The following is a 21,173-nucleotide window of genomic DNA, read 5'->3' on the forward strand; positions in this document are numbered from 1 at the left end:
TGCTCATCCCTGACACAATCTCTAACTCAGCGGCCGGCCGCTTCGACCCTCTCTTCTACCCATCCTGACGAGCGGTTACACAGAGATTGTCGTTGACGGCGGCCAACCTCAGGCCAGCGTCTTCAATCAACTTTCAATGCCAATGCGTCTAGCACCCAACCCAAGTTTTCCCCGAGCCACATCTTTTCGTCCGCCATCGGGACACCTTTCGATCGCGTATTGGATGGAGAAATGCAGCATTGGTAAGAATATGTTGCATGGGTCCACAAGGGTACGAAGGTTTGACCCACGGGTGAAACACGGTGCGGTCCAAGGTGGGGATAAGTTCAGACTCTCGCATTGCGAGGACGAACAGTACGTACTGCCATCTTTCACACAGTGGACCGGAAAACCTCAGGACATCCACATATCAAACTGTGAGTTCGTATCATATGCTTCCCTCCTTCTTCTCCTCCTCCTGCACTCTCCCATCCACAGTCTCCTTCTCCACCCGCCACCCGCCGTCTTCCAAAGCCCAACCCAGCAAACTCACCCCCCGGAACGTGACGCCCTGCCCGGGCGATGCCGCCGCATCACCGCCGTCGTCCACAATGCTCTATTCTCACTCCCAAGCCACACATTGTGTTGTTTGCGCCGGAGATGCCGCGGGTCTGCGCTTTCGGGCTTTTGCGGCACAGGGCTGTGAGCGTTGCGGAGAAGTTGGAGTAGTCTGTGTTTTGGAGACCGAGGGTTGCGATCGATGGAGGTGAGCGTGAGCGGTTCGGGTAGGGAAGGGATGGGAGAGTGGGGACGGAATGTGGTGGGAGAGGGTTAGTTTCTTGGAAAAGAGACAAGAGAGAAAGGATTGAGGGGGGGAGGAGCTGTTGTAGGCGTTGAGGGGTGCTGGTGTGCGAGCGATAAGGACAGGAGTTGGGTTGGAGATTCTGGTGGGAGGATGTAAAGAACTTCAGAGATTGGAGCAGGTCGCTCAAAGGCATGAAATGGGAGGGGGAGTCAGTAAGAAGAGAAGGTGCGTTTGCTGTGAGGAAATAGGTAATAGAGTATACTGTAAGAGCGAAAGCGAGATGAGGAATAAATTCTACAATGGCACTAACAGTGTTGTTGGGAGGTTGAAGTGTAACGATGGTGTCGACGTGCAATGCCTAACTCCTGTCCCTCGCAGACGAGTTTCATTAATGCTGACTTGCTTACCCTATTGCCCTCCGCTCCAAACAGGATACAGGATCCGAGGTCCCCCCTGTGGGCTTGGGAACAAGAGCCCGCTACTCAATTCTCTCAAATAGCTCCGCAAGGCCTTCCAGATCTTACGCTCTTCGAGCGTACCAGAAGCGGACTTGGCCAGAAGAGCACTTGGAGATCTCGGAGGTCTTGGAGGCCATCGAGGTAGCGAAAGTTGCGTCGTACTGCTCCTAGGTCTATCGAGGATCTTCCGTGTTCCTCTGCTGGAACCTTTCCTCGACTTTCTTCTCATCAGTCGAGTCTCGCAGCTTCTCGAGTTTCCTTCTGAAAGATTTATAGTCATACATCCCCTCTGACGCTCCTTTCCACTGTCGATGCTTTACCTCGGCCAGAGCGTGCGTCAGAGGCGACATCCCGTCTCGATCTATGATCAGTGGTTTGCCAATATCCTGGCGTTCTAGGAGTTTCTCGAAGATTTCTTTCTTTCCCTCTCCAGCGGCTATTGACAAAGGGGTTCTGCCTTGTTTGTCACTGAGATTAGGGTCAGCTCCTTTGTCTAGCAAAAGGCGGACAACTTCGTAATGTCCAAACTGTGCCGCATAGGACAATGGGGTTCGATAATCATCATCTCTGAAACCGATTCCCATGTGCTCCTCCTGCAACAGTCTTTGAACCACAGGAGTGTGGCCTAATTTTGAGGCTACCATGAGAGGCGTTTCAGACATGGCGTTCACTGGATCGACTTCGGCTTCATATCGGAGCAGAACATCGACTGCTACTACATCACACACCCGGGCGGCCGAGGTCAGGGCGGTGTTTGTATCACCGTCCATATGATTCACTTCCACTTCACCTGCCAGTATCCTCATTAGGTCCACAGGATACTTCCGCTTTAGCACGGCCCTGATTTCAAAAATGTTATGTTGAGCTGGAGGTAACCTTTTGGCAAATTCTTGAGCCAGAACCTTACGGCGATGTTTTTCTCCTTCGTCCTCCACCTTGCCCAGTTCGTGAAGAAACGCCTGAGCTATCTGGCTGGAGGACGGCCTGAAGTCTTCGAGCAGGCTCACGACATCTGCAGCCCCACTCATTGAATCAGCATCAAACGGATCTGCCACATTGGATAGATCAAGTCTCCAGCCAATTTTCTGCAAGCAATCCTTCAGGTCCGAATTGTTCTCGTAAATCGCCCTCGCTAGTGGATTATGTCCATGGAAAATTGCCGGTGGTGGTTGGACAAGTTTCTCAATTCTGGCTCGGCGATCGCTACCTTTCTCATTGGGGTGGAATGCCTCGTGCAGATATATCTCAACTTCCCAAGAATATGGTCGAGCCTCTCGTTCTTGAGACAGCATTGCCGATGCTCTATCCATCAGGTATATGAAGTTGCGGCTTCCATCTTCGCGCGTTAGTTTCTTCATCCATTTTGTCACCACTGGCATATTGCTACGAAACGACTCATCTCTTCTCCGGTCGTCTCCAACCGGCCGACTTCCGTTCTCTATCTCCATTGTAAATTTCTCCCATTCTTGAGTCTCCCGCCCATAGACGATGAGAAATGCAAGCTCTACTATGATGCAGCCCATTGACCAGATATCAAAAGCCCGCTCATGCTTGATATTCGGATTATCATACTCCGGTGGCTGGTATCTGAGAGTCCCGAGGTGTTTAGTGCTCGTCTCGGACCCCTCTTCAAGGGTTCTAATATGTGACTTGCCAAAGTCGCAGATCTTCCATACCTTGCCGAACAACAGTATGTTCTCAGGCTTGAGGTCGTGATGAGAAGCGAAGGTATGATCGATGACTCTGTGGAGGTACGCAAGTGCAGAGAGAATTGACAGTATACTGTCATACAAGTGTTCCTTCCGGTGCAGTGGCTCGTCTGGAAGTCCTAGATTAATTTGACGACGACTAATCCAGTCGGCCATGTTCTGGTCTGCCAAGGGGAAGAGGATATGGAGAGTGTGACCCCGTGTGTCTCGAGCCAGTGTCTCGTAGCAAGCCACCAAAGGTACGATGTGCTCATGTTGACGATTCTTCAATGTCTTGACTTCTTCTCGAGTTTTGTTCGTGGTCTCTGAAATACTTGTTTCAATGCTCTTCCACGCTAAATACTCATTTCCGTCCTGTTCTACCGTCAATCAGAGTCCTATTCTGTTTCGGGGCCGCAGTCTCACCGGGTGATATTCAGGTAAATGTCCTTTGGCTACTTTTACTTGACGGACGATGCCGTAAGCCCCACTTCGAAACTCATCAGCCCGTTCCACCCAAGGAGGCCGAAATGTGGCCGGAAATATGCGGGGGGAAAGTCGCGCGTTAGTGGAGGAGGGAAATGGGATTGTCGGGCAAAGAAATCCGCTCGTTCGTCTCGAGTTCCAATCCCCCGTGGCACATCCTCTTCATTGCTGTAGACAAAGCTATCATCTGGAATGTGTTCGAGGATCTCATTCAAGATCTCCTCACGTTTGAGTAGGACCAGGATGGCGAACAACCTGGGTCGGATGGGAATAATCTCTCGAAATCTGCGTCGAGATAATGCTGCGCGTGGAGGACAGCGACGTCTTTTGGCACGAGGGGGTTTAAAGCGACGTCTCTTGGCACGAAGGGGGTTTGTTCTGTTGGAGTCGCCCTTTCGCCCTGTCTGTGATGTTTCTGTTTCTGGTGACCTTTTGTCAAAGGAGATGATCTGTCTCGAGAGCATCTGTGCTCTTTGGCGCCATTCTGGCGCGCAATGGAGTCGGACTGAAAGCTGTAACGGGGAAGAAAAGAGAGTTTGTAGTCTCAGAAGTATAGCACTGCTTTTTTCGTCGTCGTCGTACATCTATAACGACGTTGTTCCTGCTGGGAGTCGTTGGGAAATCTTCTTCAATGACAAAGCGGTCTTTTGCGTAAAAGTACAACAGTATCGTTTAATATTAGGACGATTCTGTGCAGCTTCATTCAGTTGTGCAGTCTGCTTTCCTCTATGAGAACGAACGGTTATTTCATCATCGACGCACCCGTTCCCCGTCCAATTCCCCTTCTCTCCCCCCAATACGCTTTCATGAACCTATACCGGCAACTTGAAACCGCCAGGAACCTGCCTTTGGAAAATCCCTCGCGGATCATACTTCGTCGCCGTCGCCCTCAGATTCGCCACGTTCTCTCGTCCATAAGTCGATATCGGATTCTGGTCCTGATTCGCATAATTCAGGTATACGAACTTATGCAGCATCCCCATACCCCTGGCCGTTTCGTTCGCTTTCTGCATGATCCTGTGAGCCGTCTGCTGCACGAAAGCATTGGCGGATGTGGAGGCCCAGAAGGCGCTGAGGAGAAGTACTGCAAGCACCAATTTTCAGCTTCTGGATTCTATACATGGGATACTGGGTTACACTCAAAGCGCCGAGATTGGTACTTACCAATGCCATTGCCGTCACCAGGTGTTGTGCCCAGCGAATTACCACCTTTTAATGGGCCGAATTTTGTCACTTGCGTAGGTAATGGTTCGAAGGCAAGACTCCATAATACACCGCCTGGGACTCGAGGATAGGTGGAATAAATGGTCTCATTGCTTATGTCGAGGATCTTGGCAAGTAGTGTGGCTGAGACACCATAGGTCGCTGTGTAGAAGAGCGAATTACTGTGGGAAGACACAAGCATGTCAGCTCCAAGGGACTCGATGTGAAGCCTCCATTCAGCTGGAATCGCTCCGGATGCTTATACCAGATCTAGTGATGGGGCTAGGATGTAGACTCCGGTTGATGCTTACAGTTGTACAGGCAGTCCCGGTTCATTCGTTAAGGTACTGAGATTCGTGAATCCCAAGGTATTTTGAAGTTGCGGTTCAATCGCCAACAACCCTTCAAACACAGGAGGGTCTGCCACCGGTTTGGTATACGTGGCCAGATGCCCGATGAGCCATTGCTGGCTTGTAGAGTTGAAGGTAAGACCGGTCACAAGAGAGGCGTAAGGGTCGTACTGAGGCGCTGAGGCAATGTTCGCAAAGGCTTCGAAGACTTCATCGCTACTGTTTATGGACTGTGTGAGAGCACCGCCCCATAGGGCACCCTGGGGAAATGTCTCGAAATCAAAACGAGTGACGATGCCGAAGTTGTTGCTGCCGCCTTTAAGAGCACGCCAGAGGTCTGGCCGGACTTTGGCGTTGGCATTGACAATGGCGCCGGATGCGAGAACGATCTATGACTGTTAGCTCAGCAGCATCTTTAGACAAAGTTCGCACAAGGGACCTACTTCAAAATTCACAACGTTGTCGCATGCCCATCCTTCTCGCGGTGCAAAGTAGGAAATACCACCTTCAAAGGGACAGGTCAATATTGGGCGAAATTGTGGAAAGAGAAGGAATGACAGACCTCCAAGAGTAAATCCGCCGACGCCAACAGCAGCATTTCGACCCCCAGCTACCGCAATACCGAGGCCATCCAAGTAAAGATAAACATCTAACCAAGATGCCCCTGCGCCAACACTAGCGACCGTTTTATTTCCATTGACCGTCACCGACGTCAGACCGGTCATATCGATCGTAACGCCTGAATCCTGAACGGATTCACAGTCAGCATTCCTCTTTCCAGATAAGAGCTTGAGTTGTAAGATAAGTTTAGGGAGTAAAATACACGGAAGTAATGTGGTTGAAAATGTAACTTACGATATTCGCGGATCCAGCCTGTGGCGCATGGCCTCCTCCTTTGATGGCAAATGGGCATTCTTGGTTGCCGGCAATCGTCCGTACGGTCGTGGATACATCCTCTGCTGTTGATGGCACTACGATGCATGTCGGTGAGAGGTCTGCTTCTTGAAGAGACCAGTATGCTCTTTCAGTTGCCAGATAGGCGGATGAGTTGGCAAAGGAGACTTTCGGGCCTAGTAGTTGGGCAAGTTCACCGCACTTTTAAATTGAGTATTCAGCTGATGAGAACGCACACATATTCAAAGATAGGTGGAAGGAACTCAGCGAAGACAGTAATTGGAATGGGAAACGAACACAGGAGGTATTAGGCAGCAACCGAACACCGATCTGGCTATTGCTTTGAATCATGGTATCGACGCCAATAGTAATTGATCAAAAGAGTCTTGAAGCAAGGTCGGGAGGACGTGATGCGATATGTATGGGGCTCAAAGAAAACCAAGATTGGATTTCGGTTGTAAGGCGGTGAGAAACCTTTTGTATCTTAAGGTCCGCATAAGCAGGCCGAGAATAGCATCGGCGATCACAGCCATCTTTGGTGAAGGAATCCTTCAGGCTTCGTCCGAGACTGCAAATTGCAGAGGCTGGCCTATGGTTTTGAAGAAGGTATACCGAGGGTTCACCTTGTGCATTGGCCATAGGGTATAGGGTAGAGGACATAGGCCAGAGGCTCGGATGCTCAGCTGCCTGTATAAAATTAGCGGCCGTTATTCGCCAATTATCTCCGCTCCCGAATTGTGGGGAAGAGGCCGCGGAGAAACGGCAGACGCCTTCGGCACCTGCACACACGTTGGACGAGCTGATTTCTGACTGGCAAGACCATTTTTGAGACCCTCAACTCACGGCCAATGCTAAATAGCCCCAGGATATCAAAAGTGGGGTCTTACACCACCCCCACTCTCTCGCTAAAGCGGCACCAGGTCAACAATTCGCCATTCATCTGTAGAAACCCGAACGCCTGTCTCTTCTATACTTTAAGGACGAAGCGGCCATGCTCGCGTGAGTTCCGAGTGATTGGGGGGTACATTTGTCACGTCTTGTACTGCCAAGATGTGATTGGACAGAGCTTCTTAGATGCCTTTTGACCCTCATCAAACAACAAAGCAGTTGGCTCGATGGAATACCTACGGCCCGCCAGTGACGCTCGTGACGATGATCTCGAGAGTTTACAGTGTACTCAGAAATGAGAGGAGACAGACCCGCGTCCTTCGGGGGGTGGCAGCAACAACAGCTTGTCAAGTCCAGACACCCTTACCCTTCATACAACCACGCTGATTCCTCTTTTTCTAGCTTCGGCCGTAACTTCTACGGCTTCCTTCCATTACCCCTCTAATTATGTATTGAGGTCTACAAGCTTGCGTTCGTCGTCGACCGCAACCACCAGCAGAGGCATGAAATTCGACGACTCGTTGGCGGGATGAGCCGCTGCGAAAGGGAGAGAGCATCAGATACTCTCAGAATATGATTAAGAGAGTCAACACGCTCCGAGGGAATACCTACACTGCCTATTGCTTTCACTTGTTGATGGGTCTATCTCAAGGCAGCGCCAATCTACTACAATGCAATCCCTTGGAAGTTCCATTCGAGGCAATGGCTGGAACGGGTTTTGGAGACTCTGGGGACTAAGAACAAGATTCAAGGTATTGACATAGGAAGATTAGAAACCCTTCAACATTCATTTCGGATGATAGAATTATTGTCAAGTTCTCGCACCTCTCTCGGCTCGACAAGGGCAAATTCTCTTGAAATAGACCTTTCAGCGCCATGTCCTCAGGAAATACCCCCAAGCATTTTGACTACGGATCACAATACTACTTGGACTTACCCGAAGTCATCGGGTTAAGAGACGACGAAGACTACGGTTAAAAGAAGAGAAACGGGTGGTATTATCTTCACACACCATAACAGTTGAGGCTCTTCGGCAATACAACTGGTCAGGAGAGGCAGAACTCTATCAAAGCTATTTAAGTATCACGCGACAATGGCCGATGAAATGCCAAGACTCAAAGATAGTGTCTTCGTGCTCCTGTTGAACAATGATTGAGGCACTTTGTGAGAATCCAGATATTACACGCTTCGCGACAAGCTGGAGTCTTTGAGAACAGGCTTGCCTGCTCCCGGAAATGTAGAGGTACAGGATCCTAATAACGCTGCTGCAAATCACGTGCCTTTCGAAGAAATGCTCCAATGCTGTTATGAACGGAACGACCTGGAAGCAGCCTAATGCATGTGACACCTCCGGCGAAGCATCTTCACCGCCGGCACTTTCGGAACAGTCCTAGGTACAGCTTTTTGACGAGAGCATACCCAGGGCCGCATTGCATTGAATTGTATGGCGTTTAGCAATATATAGTGATATTGATAGTAAGAGATTCCACTTGGATAAGATGCTCTCTAGAGTCACCGTGTCGCATTGAATGTAAAACGGCCCGAACCTGTCAGACGTGGGGCTAGCTGAAATGAATCTAGCGCCTTGGTCAAGCCCCGATTACCGATTACGGTATCCAAGGAAGTGTGGGGGAATTTGAAGATGCATCAACCTATTTATGCAGGAGTCTTTAGATGACTCTACTGGAACGCTCTGTAATTATGCAAGTAAGGTAAAGTAGGTACTTGAACGCTAAAGCTGCAGATTTGAGGGAAAGCAAGCGTGCCTCAAGCCTGACGTTGCAGCGGAAGGGGGCGCTACCCGCTATCGTGCATTCTTTACTGGAAGGCCAACCGGCTGAACTGCGCTGTCAGCAGGATCTGTTGGGATGGCAGAGAGGCCGCCTAATAAGCGCCAGAGGAGTATGAGTTACCGCCAAGATGGAACAATCGACGGCGATGGACATTCTAACACCACGTATGTCCTATCATCCACATCTATCCGCTTTAAATATACACCTTTGCTTTTCGCGGGACATCTCCTTCTACATTTTACTTCATTTGAACACGTCACACTGCATTTCGGCCCTGTAGCGCTTCCGTATTCGAGTTACAGACATGTCTCGGCAGAGTGCATGAACAAGACCGCGTTTCAACTGCACCGCGGAAGGCGGAAGGCGCGCCCATCATTACTTTATCATCATCATCATCATCATCACCATCCATCCTTGCTCGCTTTGACACTGCGTTCCTTCTTCTACAACACCATGTCTCTTCTTCCCTAATTACTCCAAGTTTCCCCAACAATCCTCTCCCACCATGCCCGAGCGACGCACCCTCCGCTCTCGCAACACTCTGACATCTCATCCTAGTCCTCCTGCACCGCCAGCATCCACGCGCTCACGACGTGGTGCCTCTGGTTCAACGGTCAAAGTCACTCGCGATGAATCCAGTTCACCCGATGAGTCTAGAAAGGCTCTACGCCTTACGGTCAAGATGCCATCAAGTAAATTAAGAGAGGCTATGTCGAGCAGTACTAGCTCACGGAGTCCTAATCCTGGAGATCAATTGACCGGAGCGGAGATACTTAGCGGTCCCCGATCTAGTCGTGCGAAGAAGAGCTACGTGGTGGAGAGTGAGAGCGACGATGAGGAAGATGACGAGGATGAGGAAGTAGAAGCCAGTGACGATGAGCAAATTGAACAAGAGGACGAGGAGCAGGATGGAGAAGGTGAAGGAGAAGAGGACGAGGAAGAAGATGCGGAAGGAGAAGCTGAAGAGGAGAGTGCAGACGAAGACGCAGATGCTGATGGCGACATCGACATGGACGAAGACGCCGACGACGGCCAACCGCTACCTGCACCGCCATCTATTCTCAAAGTCAACGGCCCAGCAGCGAAAACACCAGCAAAGCCAGCAGCAAAACCGACTCTAACCGTCACACCGGCTCAAGATGCCAAAGTTAAAAGCGTAGAAGCTAAGGAAATGGAGATGGAGGACGATGACGAAGAGCTTTCCGAACTTTCCGAAAATGACGACGAAGAAGACGCCGAAGGAGAAGAGGATGCCGAGGGAGATGACGATGTAGACATGGAACAAGAAGATGAGGGTAGAAGTGATGCTGGTAGTCGTGGCAGTACGCCTGATGTTAGCAAGATGACGAAGAGGCAGCAGGGCAGATTGAATCAGGTGGTGGGAAGCGATTTTCTTCAGTTACCTATGGGTATGCATCGTTTCCCACGCTTTTGTCGTCTCTTTCCTGGGAGCGGAGATACCTTGGGAGCTGATCAAAGTTGGTGCAGAACCTCAAACAAAAAAGCATCTCACCGCGGAAGAGCATGCCATGCGCCGCGCTGAGATGGCCCGGCGACGCAAGAACCTGAGCGAGAAGCGCAATGAAGAGGAAAAGGTACGTCTCGTCTCCCGCACGGATCTAAGCCCCATCACCACAATCACTCTCGCCATTACCCAATCTCCCTTTTTCTCTCTTCCGCACTTTCCCTCCGAATCCCATATGCATTCCTCTCGGCCTCTCACTACCGGTCCTATTGTCCACGCTAACGTACCCAACAGATGGACACAATAAATCGCCTCCTCAAAAAACAAGCTCCCAAACGCCGTGGCAAAATCTCCGCAGCGGAAATCACCGCTCAAGATCGTGGAGACGACTCTGTGTCTCCACCTGAAGAGGAAATCGCGCCTGCTAATCCGGTCTTTGTGAGATGGATTAGTAATCGCGATGGGTGCAGGGTGGGTGTGCCAGGGGAGTGGTTGAGTGGGCGGGTTGGAAAGGTGTTTGGAGGTGGGAGGGCTGTTGAGGAGGTTAGTTAGGGCGAAGTGCTGGTAGTAATGGAGGGGAGGGGAAGGGATGAGGTAGAGAGGTTGGCAGTGGAATTGTTTGTAAGAGTCTTGACTATGGAAATAGCCGGAATTTAAATGGAAAAAGTTGAGACCGATATTGTGGAAAATGGACTTCGTGCCGGCACTGAAACTATATCTGCTAGAATGACTATCGAAGCCAAACACCATGCCATATCCGCTCCAGAGTGACCGCCTCCCCCCTAAGATGTCCACTAGCCAAACAGCCACTCACGCCATCACGGACCCCTTTCAAGAAGACGCCCTTCCAGACCACGTACGTTGAAAGTTTAAATCGCCCCCACTGCCGTCCCAGCATCCAGAGAGCGATACGTCCCAAACGGTACCGAAACCCACCGACCGCTCCTGTCAAAGTGATGATGCGTCATAGATCATAAGTGCCAGTAAAATACCTATTGAGTCCGGACAGGGAGTGCAGTGCTGCGTCGTCGTGGATGCATATGCGTTGCGCCCCGGACGGAAAGAAAGAGCAAGATCGATGTTGGGTGCGCGGCCGAACGATCAGGCGTGGAGCTGATCGGATCTGAGATGCGGAAGTGACGGTATGAAGGGGGTTCTGAAATGGGCGTGGATCCATCCTTCCGGTGGCCGGCCACTGGTGAAGGATGTGTGTGGTAGAAGGGGGTATTTCAGTGCTGGGAGGAAAGAAAGAAAGAAAGAAAGAACCACGGTGCCATCACGACGGCAAAATCTCCAAAAAAAAGGCGGTGACGCGAGTCTCGGTTCCGCCTTCCTCCCTCCCTCCCTCACATCAGCGCGCACGTTCCCACGGACCCACTCCCGCCACCGATCGCCTTGCGTCGTCCGTGGCTCGATGCCGAAGCGTAGACGTTGCGGTAGCTCCAGTCGAAGTCGAGACAGCTTCTTTCTCCCTTGAGCTGGTCGTGTTGGCGGGCCGATGAGCGGTTCTTCGCCGTCTTTTTCGTCTCGGGGGAGAGGGTGGCTGCTGCTGTCTTTGTGGCGAAGGAAGGGTTGGAGGGCGCTTTTTCGTCGGAGGAGGAGACGAGCGTGGAGGAGCTTGGAGAAGAGGATTCGGATGTGAGCCCATCGGACTGCGTGCGGTTGGCGAAGCTTGGGGGTGCGGAGACGGAGATTTGGTGGTGGTGAGTGCGGGGTGGTTGTTGAACGCTTGGGTGGCTTGAGCGTTCGGAGGAGCTGGAGCGAGATGGGGTGGAGCCGCTTGAGTTGGTATCGGAGAGGGAGGAAGCAGAGTGAGTTTGGCGGTGAAGAGGCATGACTGCTGGTTTCCTGATCCTGAAAATGTAAGGTAATATGCTGTAAGGATGCCGAAATGAGGCTGCAATTGATGATTAATGGGATCCTGGGTAGGGTGCTGGACCTCAAGGATTGTCAGTGTCATCGCTCTCAAGACGGTACGAGCTCCTGCTATTTGGGCAAACGGAGCATACTTCCTGGTCTATGTGATGCTAGATCACTTGTAGAAGCTCGTCCTAGAAATTAGAGCTGAAGAGCTGGTATCTTATGCAATGAAATCTAGAGAAAAACGCTGCTTCGAACCAGTCGAAGGTGGTCTATGCTGTTGAGTCGCGAGTAAAGGTTTTATGATTGCAAATGCTGATAAGTTTGAAGGTAAGTGAAGATATTGCAGAGAAAAGAAGAAGCTTGGAAGGATTGATATGATGTGTGATAAAGAGGGAGAAGTTTGTAGTGGAGCAATAGTGAGTGTTCAGAAACAAAGATACTGATTTTCGGCTCTGGCGCATCTGAAATATCATACATAGGCATGAAGCCAACGTATTGCTAGGACACTAGACTTCATGGCCCATGTATCGTCGTGAAAAAGCTGCTTCGGTCCCAGGTGGAGGAAGTTTGTGGTGGTAAGAGAAAGGAAGTGGACGCTTGAAGGACTCGATACCTAGCAGGCCTACCCGTAATTACCATTGAGACTTATTGACAATCTATTTGTTGCTGTCAATGAGGAGAGAACGAAAACTGTCACACAATCGCAGGCCGTTCTTAGGGGGCGGACTCCGCTGGAGGCTGTGAATCGAAGCCTCAAGCCCTCGTAAACCATGCCTTGGAGCATCCCGAGCCCTATCACCTGCAAGTAAGAGGGTAGTAGGCCCGGTCAAATGCAGCTTCCCGAAGCTGCAAACATGAGCAACCGGCTTATCCCCCATTCACTAGGATGACTAGCTGTAAAGAAAAGCAGAATCTCTGGAAAAAGCAAATATTCCGCGGCTTTTTTTCGATGCACTTCTATAAGAGGTGTCCGGACCTACTGCACGTGACGGCTATTCTCCTGCCCACTCGGGCGAACAAAGGGCGCATTTCCACCACCTGTCCCGGAAGCAGTACTTTGCGTCGGCCTCCAGTGTGACATGGTACTCGCTGACACTGATTGGGACGTTGGGGCCTGCGTAGCCTGTGGGCTTGTAGTAGAGGATTCCAGCCGATCATTCTCTTGACCACTGAATGTATTATTGAGAGGTTGACGTCTGTTGATGGAATTGGTGCCATTATTTCTGCCTGCCAGCGATGGATCCCTGGACTGCCGCTCTTTCAGACGATCCTCGGTGTCTCGTAGGCGTGCTTCGAGGGCTTGGAGTTCTTGGGTCTGTGAATCCACTGCTTCTTTTCTAACTAGTGTCAGCAAACCTTTGAAAGACGTGAACCATATGCTAGGATAGGGGGCTTACTTCAGCTGGACTGACTGGACTAAGCTATCGAGGTTGCTGTCCATCGCGAATGCATCGTTGAGATCAGCGGAGAAGTCCCTGGCAATCATGCTGGCAGCTCTTAGCAAGGGGCCCAGAGCAATGGCCTAGCAGTCATACGATGTTGGCCGCCCCTTGGGCTTCCACTCTCCTTCGTCGTTGGCCATGATGCTCTTGTTCGTTTTATTGCGGGTGAGCTTCCCAAAAATGCTGAGCTCGCGGAAAGAGAAGCTCAAAAGGGAAAGAATGCGCAGCGAAAGGATACCAAGTACACCACTTAGGAGCTGCTGGATTTACAGATATGTAGAGGTGGTCAATAGGTAACCGCTGAAACCGTTGAGATGATTAGCCATCATCGCTCCCAGGATGTGAGGGGTGGCTTGCCAAGACACATGTATGTAATGTACCCCGATATCTCCCCCTATCAGGTCTAGGGTGCCGCCGCTTTATACTCGCGTCACGTGGGTGAGAGTACGCTACTCGTAGTCTGAACAATTCAACGTGATTGCGTCCCAGGACAGATATAATAACATGTATGTATGAGGCTGGTATTTGTGCCACTCAAAAGCAATAGATGCGGAGTGTGGATGTGTAAGTATGGGGTTGGCATTTGTGGGTATGTCTTGGATGGAGGGTTGAGGCTGAGATTGGTCTGGTCGGAATAACATGAAATGAAACGGTTTGGATGGTCATGTAATCCGATCTCTCTTTGCCGTGTGCCTCAAATTGTAGCCAATGAAGGTGCCAAATCGGAGTGCGTAAGCTGCAAGTGCATGGCAATGCTGGAGATGCTGCTTATGCAATATGCGTGTTGCTTTCAGTCGGGTCAAGCCAAAATAACATCAGGGTCAAGCAATATCAAAAACGCACAAGCTGAACCGCCGCTTTGCATTTCATATAACTCTCAGCTCTGAGTGCTGTACCTTCCGAGAACTTTGGCTGCCTGCACGAGCACGGATATTGAGCCCAACGAAAGTGCCATCCAAACGTGTCGTCTTCGGGCACGGCGTTCATCTATCCGAGACTTGGCGTACTTGTAGGAGTCTCAGCTCACTCGCTAAGGGGGTCGCGTCTGTACGAATTCCGCATGATTGGAGGGGGTACATATACCCACTCTGTATCTACTGTATATAAGTGGCATTAACGGGTCCCATTTCCGTCCGCTCTCCTATCTGTACAGCTGAAAATTTCGGCCAAGCCTGCGTTAACGGTTTAAGTAGAGCCATATGTGCGGTGCAACGGCCATTGGATCACCTACACAGCTGTACGATATCTCTGTCTCGTTCGATGTACCGACTAACATATGTTTCAGATGTATAGGATTCGTGCAATGACATACTTCCTCTTGATTCACAAATGATGGAATTGCCACCTCCTTTTATTCAGGGGCTGCTGTGGGAAGCCTCGTCATGGGAGTTCCAATCGTTATGCGGATCGACGATCTCAGCCTGCAGGTACCACAATCTTGCACTTGTAGGTGGAGTAGCTGACTTCTTGAGTACCGTTCCTTTGCATTCTTCCGTTGTTAATGACAAATTGCTGGCTTACAGCGCCGCAACAAACTTGCTCGAGTTTGGTTCCATCAACATCGCTGTCCAAATCAAGTAGCTTCTGCGATCCTTATCCGAGGTTCGTGCAGGATACGAACGGCAACGAACCCAGCCGTGTCATTCAACGATGCAACGGTAAGGGATATGTAACTTGGACGATTGATTAGGTAGGGTTGCAGGAGGCAGAGATTACGAAACGTTTGAGGCCCAGGTGCATGCCGGGTGGACCTGATCACATCGCAGGGTTGATGGTGTGGACAGTGCTCGAGAGGATCCTGCATATCCCAAAGCTCCGACAAGTATAAGAGAGGCCTCACTTCCCCATTGTTCAACCCATCATCAACACCACAGTCAAGACAAAATCCGAACAAATCCAAGCAAACACTCCATTTCCAAGCATCAGCTTCTTCACCCGCAGTCCTCTTCTCTTACGCTCATAAATCGGTCTCTTCCATAATACACATCTGTCATCGAACCCACACCCTCCTACCATCGCCCAAAATGCGCTGCACAGTTGTCGCCCTTCTATCCACCGCTGTCTTCTCCCTCGGCGCTCTTGCCCATCCCTCTCCTCCCCAACCCGCCGCCATTTCCTCACCTCTCGGAAAGCGCTACCAAAGTGGCTGGTGCGGCGTGCACGTAAAGCAATACCAAAAAAATGAGGCCGACAACTCCGAGTACATCCTCGACGTGACCCTCTACGACGCGCTGCAAGACCAAGTGGGCGCGGTGACGGGACTCAGCGCCCCGGGTGGCAGCTACCAGGACATTGACAGCAAGCTTCCGTATGTGTTCGAGGTGTGTTGGTAAATACCTGGGTATGCAGTTACTGCTATAATGAGACCTATCATTAGATGTGGTAGTCTTAATGATGTCTAAAAAAAAAGGAAATTTTTTTATAAAAAAAACCCCCCTATACCAAAAAAAAAAAAAAAAAAAAAAAAAAAAAAAAAAAATTTTTTTAAATTAAAAAAAAAAAAAAAAAAAAAAAAAAAAAAATATAAATAAAATTTTTTTTTTTAAAAAAAAAAAAAAAAAAAAAAAATTTATAAAAAAAAAAAAAAAAAAATAAAAATAAAAAAAAAATATTTAAAATAAAAAAAAAAAAAAAAAAATTCTATTAATTAATATTAGTATCTTATCTTTTCATCTAGTCTTCTAGATTTAATTCTAGGTGATTTATATTTATTAGACGTTATAGTATATTATATTCCTTATTCTTTATTATTAAATTAGCTGGATTCTTATCTTCTCTAATCTATAGAATCTCGATAATCTTTCGTTATTCGTATAACTATTTTAGATATAGAATATCTATTATTAATCTTTTCTCTTATATTATCCCTAGCTTAATAAGATATTTATATAAAGATTTCGAGTCTATATATATAGAAAGAGATATCTTTCTCTAAGAAGTATTAGAGAAGATTTAATTTAGAGTAAACTTTATAATAATTATAACGTCGAATCTTAGAGATAATATATAAAGTTTAAAGGCTAATACGCTTCTAGTAACTCGACGATATTTAATTAATTATTAATAAATAATATTAATCTTATTTTAAGCGTTAGCTAAGACTATTATATAGTCGATTTAAAAAGAGAAATCTTTATTATTAGCGAATAATAAATTCGTAAAAGCTATAATTCTTAGAGACGTTATATCTAACTTAATAAATATAAGATTTCTTTCTTTTATTTATTATAAAAGATAATAATTTAGATATTAAATATTATTATAAATAAAATTCGTAATTTAAATAGTATATAATAAGGTAAATATAGTTTATAGCTACGATATCGTTATAATATATACTTCTTAAGCTCTCTAGATAATATATTATTCTTTTATAAATAACTTTAAAAATAATTAAATCTTCTTTATCTACTTATATTAATTAAGTTTTATATTATCTTCGAGAGTAATAATAAATCTATTAAATTTAAGAGATTATTTTAAAATAAGTTTTTTATATAATTTAGTTATTAATCTAGCGATATATAATTTTTATATTAGTCGAAAAGATATAATATAATATAAAATATTAATCTATTATATTATACTCTAATATAATATAGATTATTAAAATTTATATTATTTTATATCTAATATAATATAGGATTTTAGCGGGATATTCCACGATATAGTATATCTATAATATTATATTATGAAATAATATATATATAAAATATTTTAATTAAGATTTCTATATTTAGAAGTAGCTATTCTAATTATTATTCTAATTAATAATTACGCTAAATTAATAAGATATAGAATTAAATACGATTATATTTTATTACTCTATATATATAAAAGAAAGCGAGCTATATCTACTAATAATAAGAAAAGCTTATCTTTTCTTAATATTAGCTATATGAAATTCGTCGATACTTTATAATTAAAGCCGTTAACGATAATTTTATATATCTATTATATATTTTCGATATCGCTATTTAATATAAAATTATACGTATTATAATTATAGTTTTTCTACTAAATCGCCGGCTTAGAAAAGTTAATATATTTCTTAATATCCTCTCGAAAGTATCGTAGTTTAATGTGATAAGCTATATTTCTTTAAGCTATCTTCTCGCGATATATAAAAAAAAGATTAGATATAGAAAGTATATAAAAGTATATTTAATAATTCTAGAACGAATTAGTATTACTTATAATAATAATTAGAATTAAGAATTAGATATACTCGAATAAGAGATAATTTTACGTTACTCGTATAATAGCGATAGTAATAGCTAAGATTAGAATATCGATTTAGATAATATAGCTTTTATAGTAAACTTTTTATTAGTATATATAATAGAATAAGGTAGAGCTAAACTAGAAAACCTTGAATTTGTATGTGTAGCCAATTATCAATTTAGGGTTACTACGCTCTTCGATTAGACTCGCTAAGTCATCGCGGGTAAATAAATTAGCGTCCGCAATCATCAAAATCTCGCCCTCCCGCGCCTCCCTTATTAAATTATAGGTGTACGTTATTCACAATAGTAATAACTTTTTTATTTTCTATTAAAATTTTGAATTTTTTTTTTTTAAATTTTGAAACGCTATTTGCGCTTTTCGAATTTTTAAGAATTTTAAAAATTGGTCTTATAATCATTAAAGCGCAAGGAATTCAAATATCGCTCACCAAAGTTCGCTCACCAAAGATCGCTCACCTATTTACTCGATAGCCCATCAGGCTCTAATTAAAAAAATGACTATAAATTTAATTCATAGACCTTTACTCGTTACTATATATTAGATTAATTATATACGAGTAAAGATTTATAATTTTATCTTCTAGATATAATTATATTTAATATTTTAAGATTTTTATAATAACTCGATATTTATTAGCTAGCTTGTTAATATTATTATATTTAAGCTATAATAGCGCTTATTATTAAATTCTATATTATACTCTTAAGTAGTTTAAAAGATAAAATCTACTTAATTATTAGCGCGTATAGTAAAATTATTCTTAATACTTATATCTTATTTAATTTCGATATTATTTATTTCTTCTTAATTTAAATTTTTATCTTTATTTATATATATAATAGTTCGCGCGATAAGCGAAACTCTAGACTTCTTCGTAATTACGCTCGCGTGCTTTTTTTATATAATACTATTAAAATATAAATTTATTAGAATAATAATTAAAATTAGAAATTACTTATTATTTATCTATTATATTTTATTTAATCTATTTAAGAGTTTATTTCTATTATAACGACGATATATTAATATATTTAACTTTACGCTTTTTAATAATTATAATATAATTAATAATTAAGATATTAACTTTCTTTACTTTTTTAATTAGTTTCTTCTTAGACGTAAATATATTTATTCGCTATCGCGATCTCTTAATATTTTTATTTTAATTAAGTTTATTCTTCGCTTTTTATTTTAATTAAGAGCTTAATCGCCGCTTAATTAACTTATATTAAGACTCTTTAATATTATTATTATTATTAATATTTAATATTTATTATAATAAATTATTAGACTTAGTTTCTTCTACTTTAATTATTATAAAAAGATAAATTAATAGATATATATAAAAGAATTAAAGGGCTTATATAAATATCTACGAATATTAAGCTATTCTTAATTTTAATTAAAGCTCGTTTTATTAAAAAGTACGTTAATTCTAGTAAGTATCGATATTAGAAATAAAGAGGATATATACTATACGTTATTATAAGTGTATTATTATAAAGTCTAATTTAAAAAATAATTATTTCTATAAAGATAGTAAGACTTAAAAATAAGAAAGTAAGAATAAAATATATAAAAATTTTAATAAGTTATAGTAGTTTAATATTAGCTAAATTAGATAAAAATAGTTACTTATTAGCTCGCTCTTTTAAATCTTTTATCTTTTAATTTATATAAATTATAATAATAACTATAATTATTATAAAAGTAGCTAAGATTATATTAGATAATAATACTTAATAAGCGTAATTCGCTTAAACTTAAATTTTTAAAATTAAAGAGAAAGCGTTTTATTAATATTTAATTTAAGTTAAATAATTTAAAGTAATCTAAAAATTTAATACGCGCGATAGATATCTAAGCTTTTCTTTCCCTTTTCTTCTCTTTTAAAACTTTCTTTTTTATATTAACTCTTCTTATTATAAAATTATCTTTTTTATATATTAAACTTCTATTTAAGTAACTTAATATTATTATAATAATATTAAAAGTATAATATAATTATTAAATTATATATTTATTTTTTATTTTTTAATAATTTTAAGTTAATATATAGATAGATTACGCGAAGAGCTTAATTTATATATACTTAATTTATTATTAATAGCTCTTCGAAAAAGTTAATATTATTCTAGAGTATTAGATATAGCGTTAAAGTAAAAAGTTTATTAAATATTATTATCGCTTTAATCGCTATCGCTATTACTTTAATAAATATTACCTCTATTTTAATAGTATTAAAATATTAATAGAAACTAGATAATATATTTTTTTAATTATTATTATATTTATTATATATAATTAACGCGAGTTATAATTTAAGCTTTACGCGAGATTTATCGCTATTAAAAGTTAATTAATTTTATAATCTTAAAGCTTCTCTTTTAGCGCTTAATTCGTTAAATTATATTTAATTAGAATTTATTAAAGCGCTATTATATTTAAAGATTCGCTTTTAAAGTATTATATAAAGTAATAAAAGTCTTTTTAGTTTATTAGTTTAAGAGTAAGTCTTTTATTATTACGCTTTATAGTTAGCTTTAATAATCTTTATTTAAATAAATACTTATTTTTATATAATATATAGAAAGCGAATTATATTATAGAAAAAGAATTTAAATCTCGCGATTATTTTAATTAAGTTATTTAAATTAAAGATAAGAGTATATTTATCTTTATATAATTTAGTTATTAAATTAATTAATTATTATAAATATAACTATAAGATATAATTATATATTATTAATTATTCTAATAATTATAAAAAGTATAAAAGAAATAAAATTATATAATTAAGTACTTATAAACTTTTCTCTTTTAAGTATTTATTTTAATTTAGAGTTTAATCGCTATTTAATTAAAAAAAGAGTAAAATATAGAAAGTATATAAAAGTATATTTAATAATTCTAGAATAAATTAACGATATCTATAATAATAATTAGAATTAAGAATTAGATATATTTAAATAAGAGATAATTTTATATTATTTATATAATAGTAAGAGTAATAATTAAGATTAAAATATTAATCTAGATAGCGTAGCTTTTATAATAAATTTTTTATTACTATATATTAAATTAATTATATATTAATAAAGATTTATAATTTTATCTTCTAAGCGTAATCGCGTTTAATATTTTAAGATTTTTATAATAATTCGATACTTATTAATTAATATATTAATATTATTATATTTAAGCTATAATAAAGCTTATTATTAAATTTTATATCGCGCTTTTAAGTAACTTAAAAGATAAAGTCTACTTAATTATTAGCGCGTATAATAGAATTATTTTTAATATTTATATTTTATTTAATTTTAATATTATTTATATTCTTATAATCTAAGCTCTTATCTTTATTTATATATATAATAATTTACGCGAAAAGTAAAACTCTAGACTTTCTTTAAATTACGCTCGCGTATTTTTTTTATATAATATTATTAAAATATAAATTTACTTATTAGAATAATAATTAGACTTAAAAGCTACTTATTATTTATTTATTATATTTTATCTAATCTACTTAAGAGCTTATTTTTATTTTCTTATTAAGTCTATTAATTAGATTAAAGTTTATATTTTATTTTTATATAAATATCTAG

General features: G+C 42.1%; 6 protein-coding genes across 6 annotated transcripts; 2 read left to right on the top strand and 4 right to left on the bottom strand.

Moving 5' to 3' along the window:
- Positions 1–1,415: 1,415 nt before the first annotated feature.
- HO173_001374 (uncharacterized protein) lies at positions 1,416–3,880 on the bottom strand (the record flags this gene model as incomplete). Its single annotated transcript, XM_037303314.1, has 2 exons — positions 1,416–3,305; positions 3,422–3,880. The coding sequence occupies 2 exons, from the start codon at positions 3,878–3,880 to the stop codon at positions 1,416–1,418; spliced, it is 2,349 nt and encodes a 782-aa protein (XP_037169961.1).
- Positions 3,881–4,228: 348 nt separating this feature from the next.
- Positions 4,229–6,214, bottom strand: HO173_001375 (uncharacterized protein; the record flags this gene model as incomplete). Its single annotated transcript, XM_037303315.1, has 7 exons — positions 4,229–4,500; positions 4,581–4,801; positions 4,931–5,358; positions 5,413–5,474; positions 5,532–5,715; positions 5,825–6,064; positions 6,161–6,214. 7 exons carry the CDS (start codon positions 6,212–6,214, stop codon positions 4,229–4,231), a joined length of 1,461 nt encoding a protein of 486 aa, XP_037169962.1.
- Positions 6,215–8,655: 2,441 nt separating this feature from the next.
- On the top strand, positions 8,656–10,561 carry HO173_001376 (uncharacterized protein; the record flags this gene model as incomplete). The annotated part of the gene is made up of 4 exons (XM_037303316.1): positions 8,656–8,708; positions 9,103–9,953; positions 10,033–10,139; positions 10,304–10,561. 4 exons carry the CDS (start codon positions 8,656–8,658, stop codon positions 10,559–10,561), a joined length of 1,269 nt encoding a protein of 422 aa, XP_037169963.1.
- Positions 10,562–11,355: 794 nt separating this feature from the next.
- On the bottom strand, positions 11,356–11,844 carry HO173_001377 (uncharacterized protein; the record flags this gene model as incomplete). The annotated part of the gene is made up of 1 exon (XM_037303317.1): positions 11,356–11,844. The coding sequence occupies one exon, from the start codon at positions 11,842–11,844 to the stop codon at positions 11,356–11,358; it is 489 nt and encodes a 162-aa protein (XP_037169964.1).
- Positions 11,845–12,848: 1,004 nt separating this feature from the next.
- On the bottom strand, positions 12,849–13,454 carry HO173_001378 (uncharacterized protein; the record flags this gene model as incomplete). Its single annotated transcript, XM_037303318.1, has 3 exons — positions 12,849–13,209; positions 13,270–13,359; positions 13,408–13,454. 3 exons carry the CDS (start codon positions 13,452–13,454, stop codon positions 12,849–12,851), a joined length of 498 nt encoding a protein of 165 aa, XP_037169965.1.
- Positions 13,455–15,338: 1,884 nt separating this feature from the next.
- On the top strand, positions 15,339–15,647 carry HO173_001379 (uncharacterized protein; the record flags this gene model as incomplete). Its single annotated transcript, XM_037303319.1, has 1 exon — positions 15,339–15,647. The coding sequence occupies one exon, from the start codon at positions 15,339–15,341 to the stop codon at positions 15,645–15,647; it is 309 nt and encodes a 102-aa protein (XP_037169966.1).
- Positions 15,648–21,173: the final 5,526 nt, after the last annotated feature.

Source organism: Letharia columbiana, assembly GCF_014066305.1.
Source record: "Letharia columbiana isolate WasteWater2 chromosome Unknown Sc0000002_s0, whole genome shotgun sequence".
NCBI lineage: Eukaryota > Fungi > Ascomycota > Lecanoromycetes > Lecanorales > Parmeliaceae > Letharia > Letharia columbiana.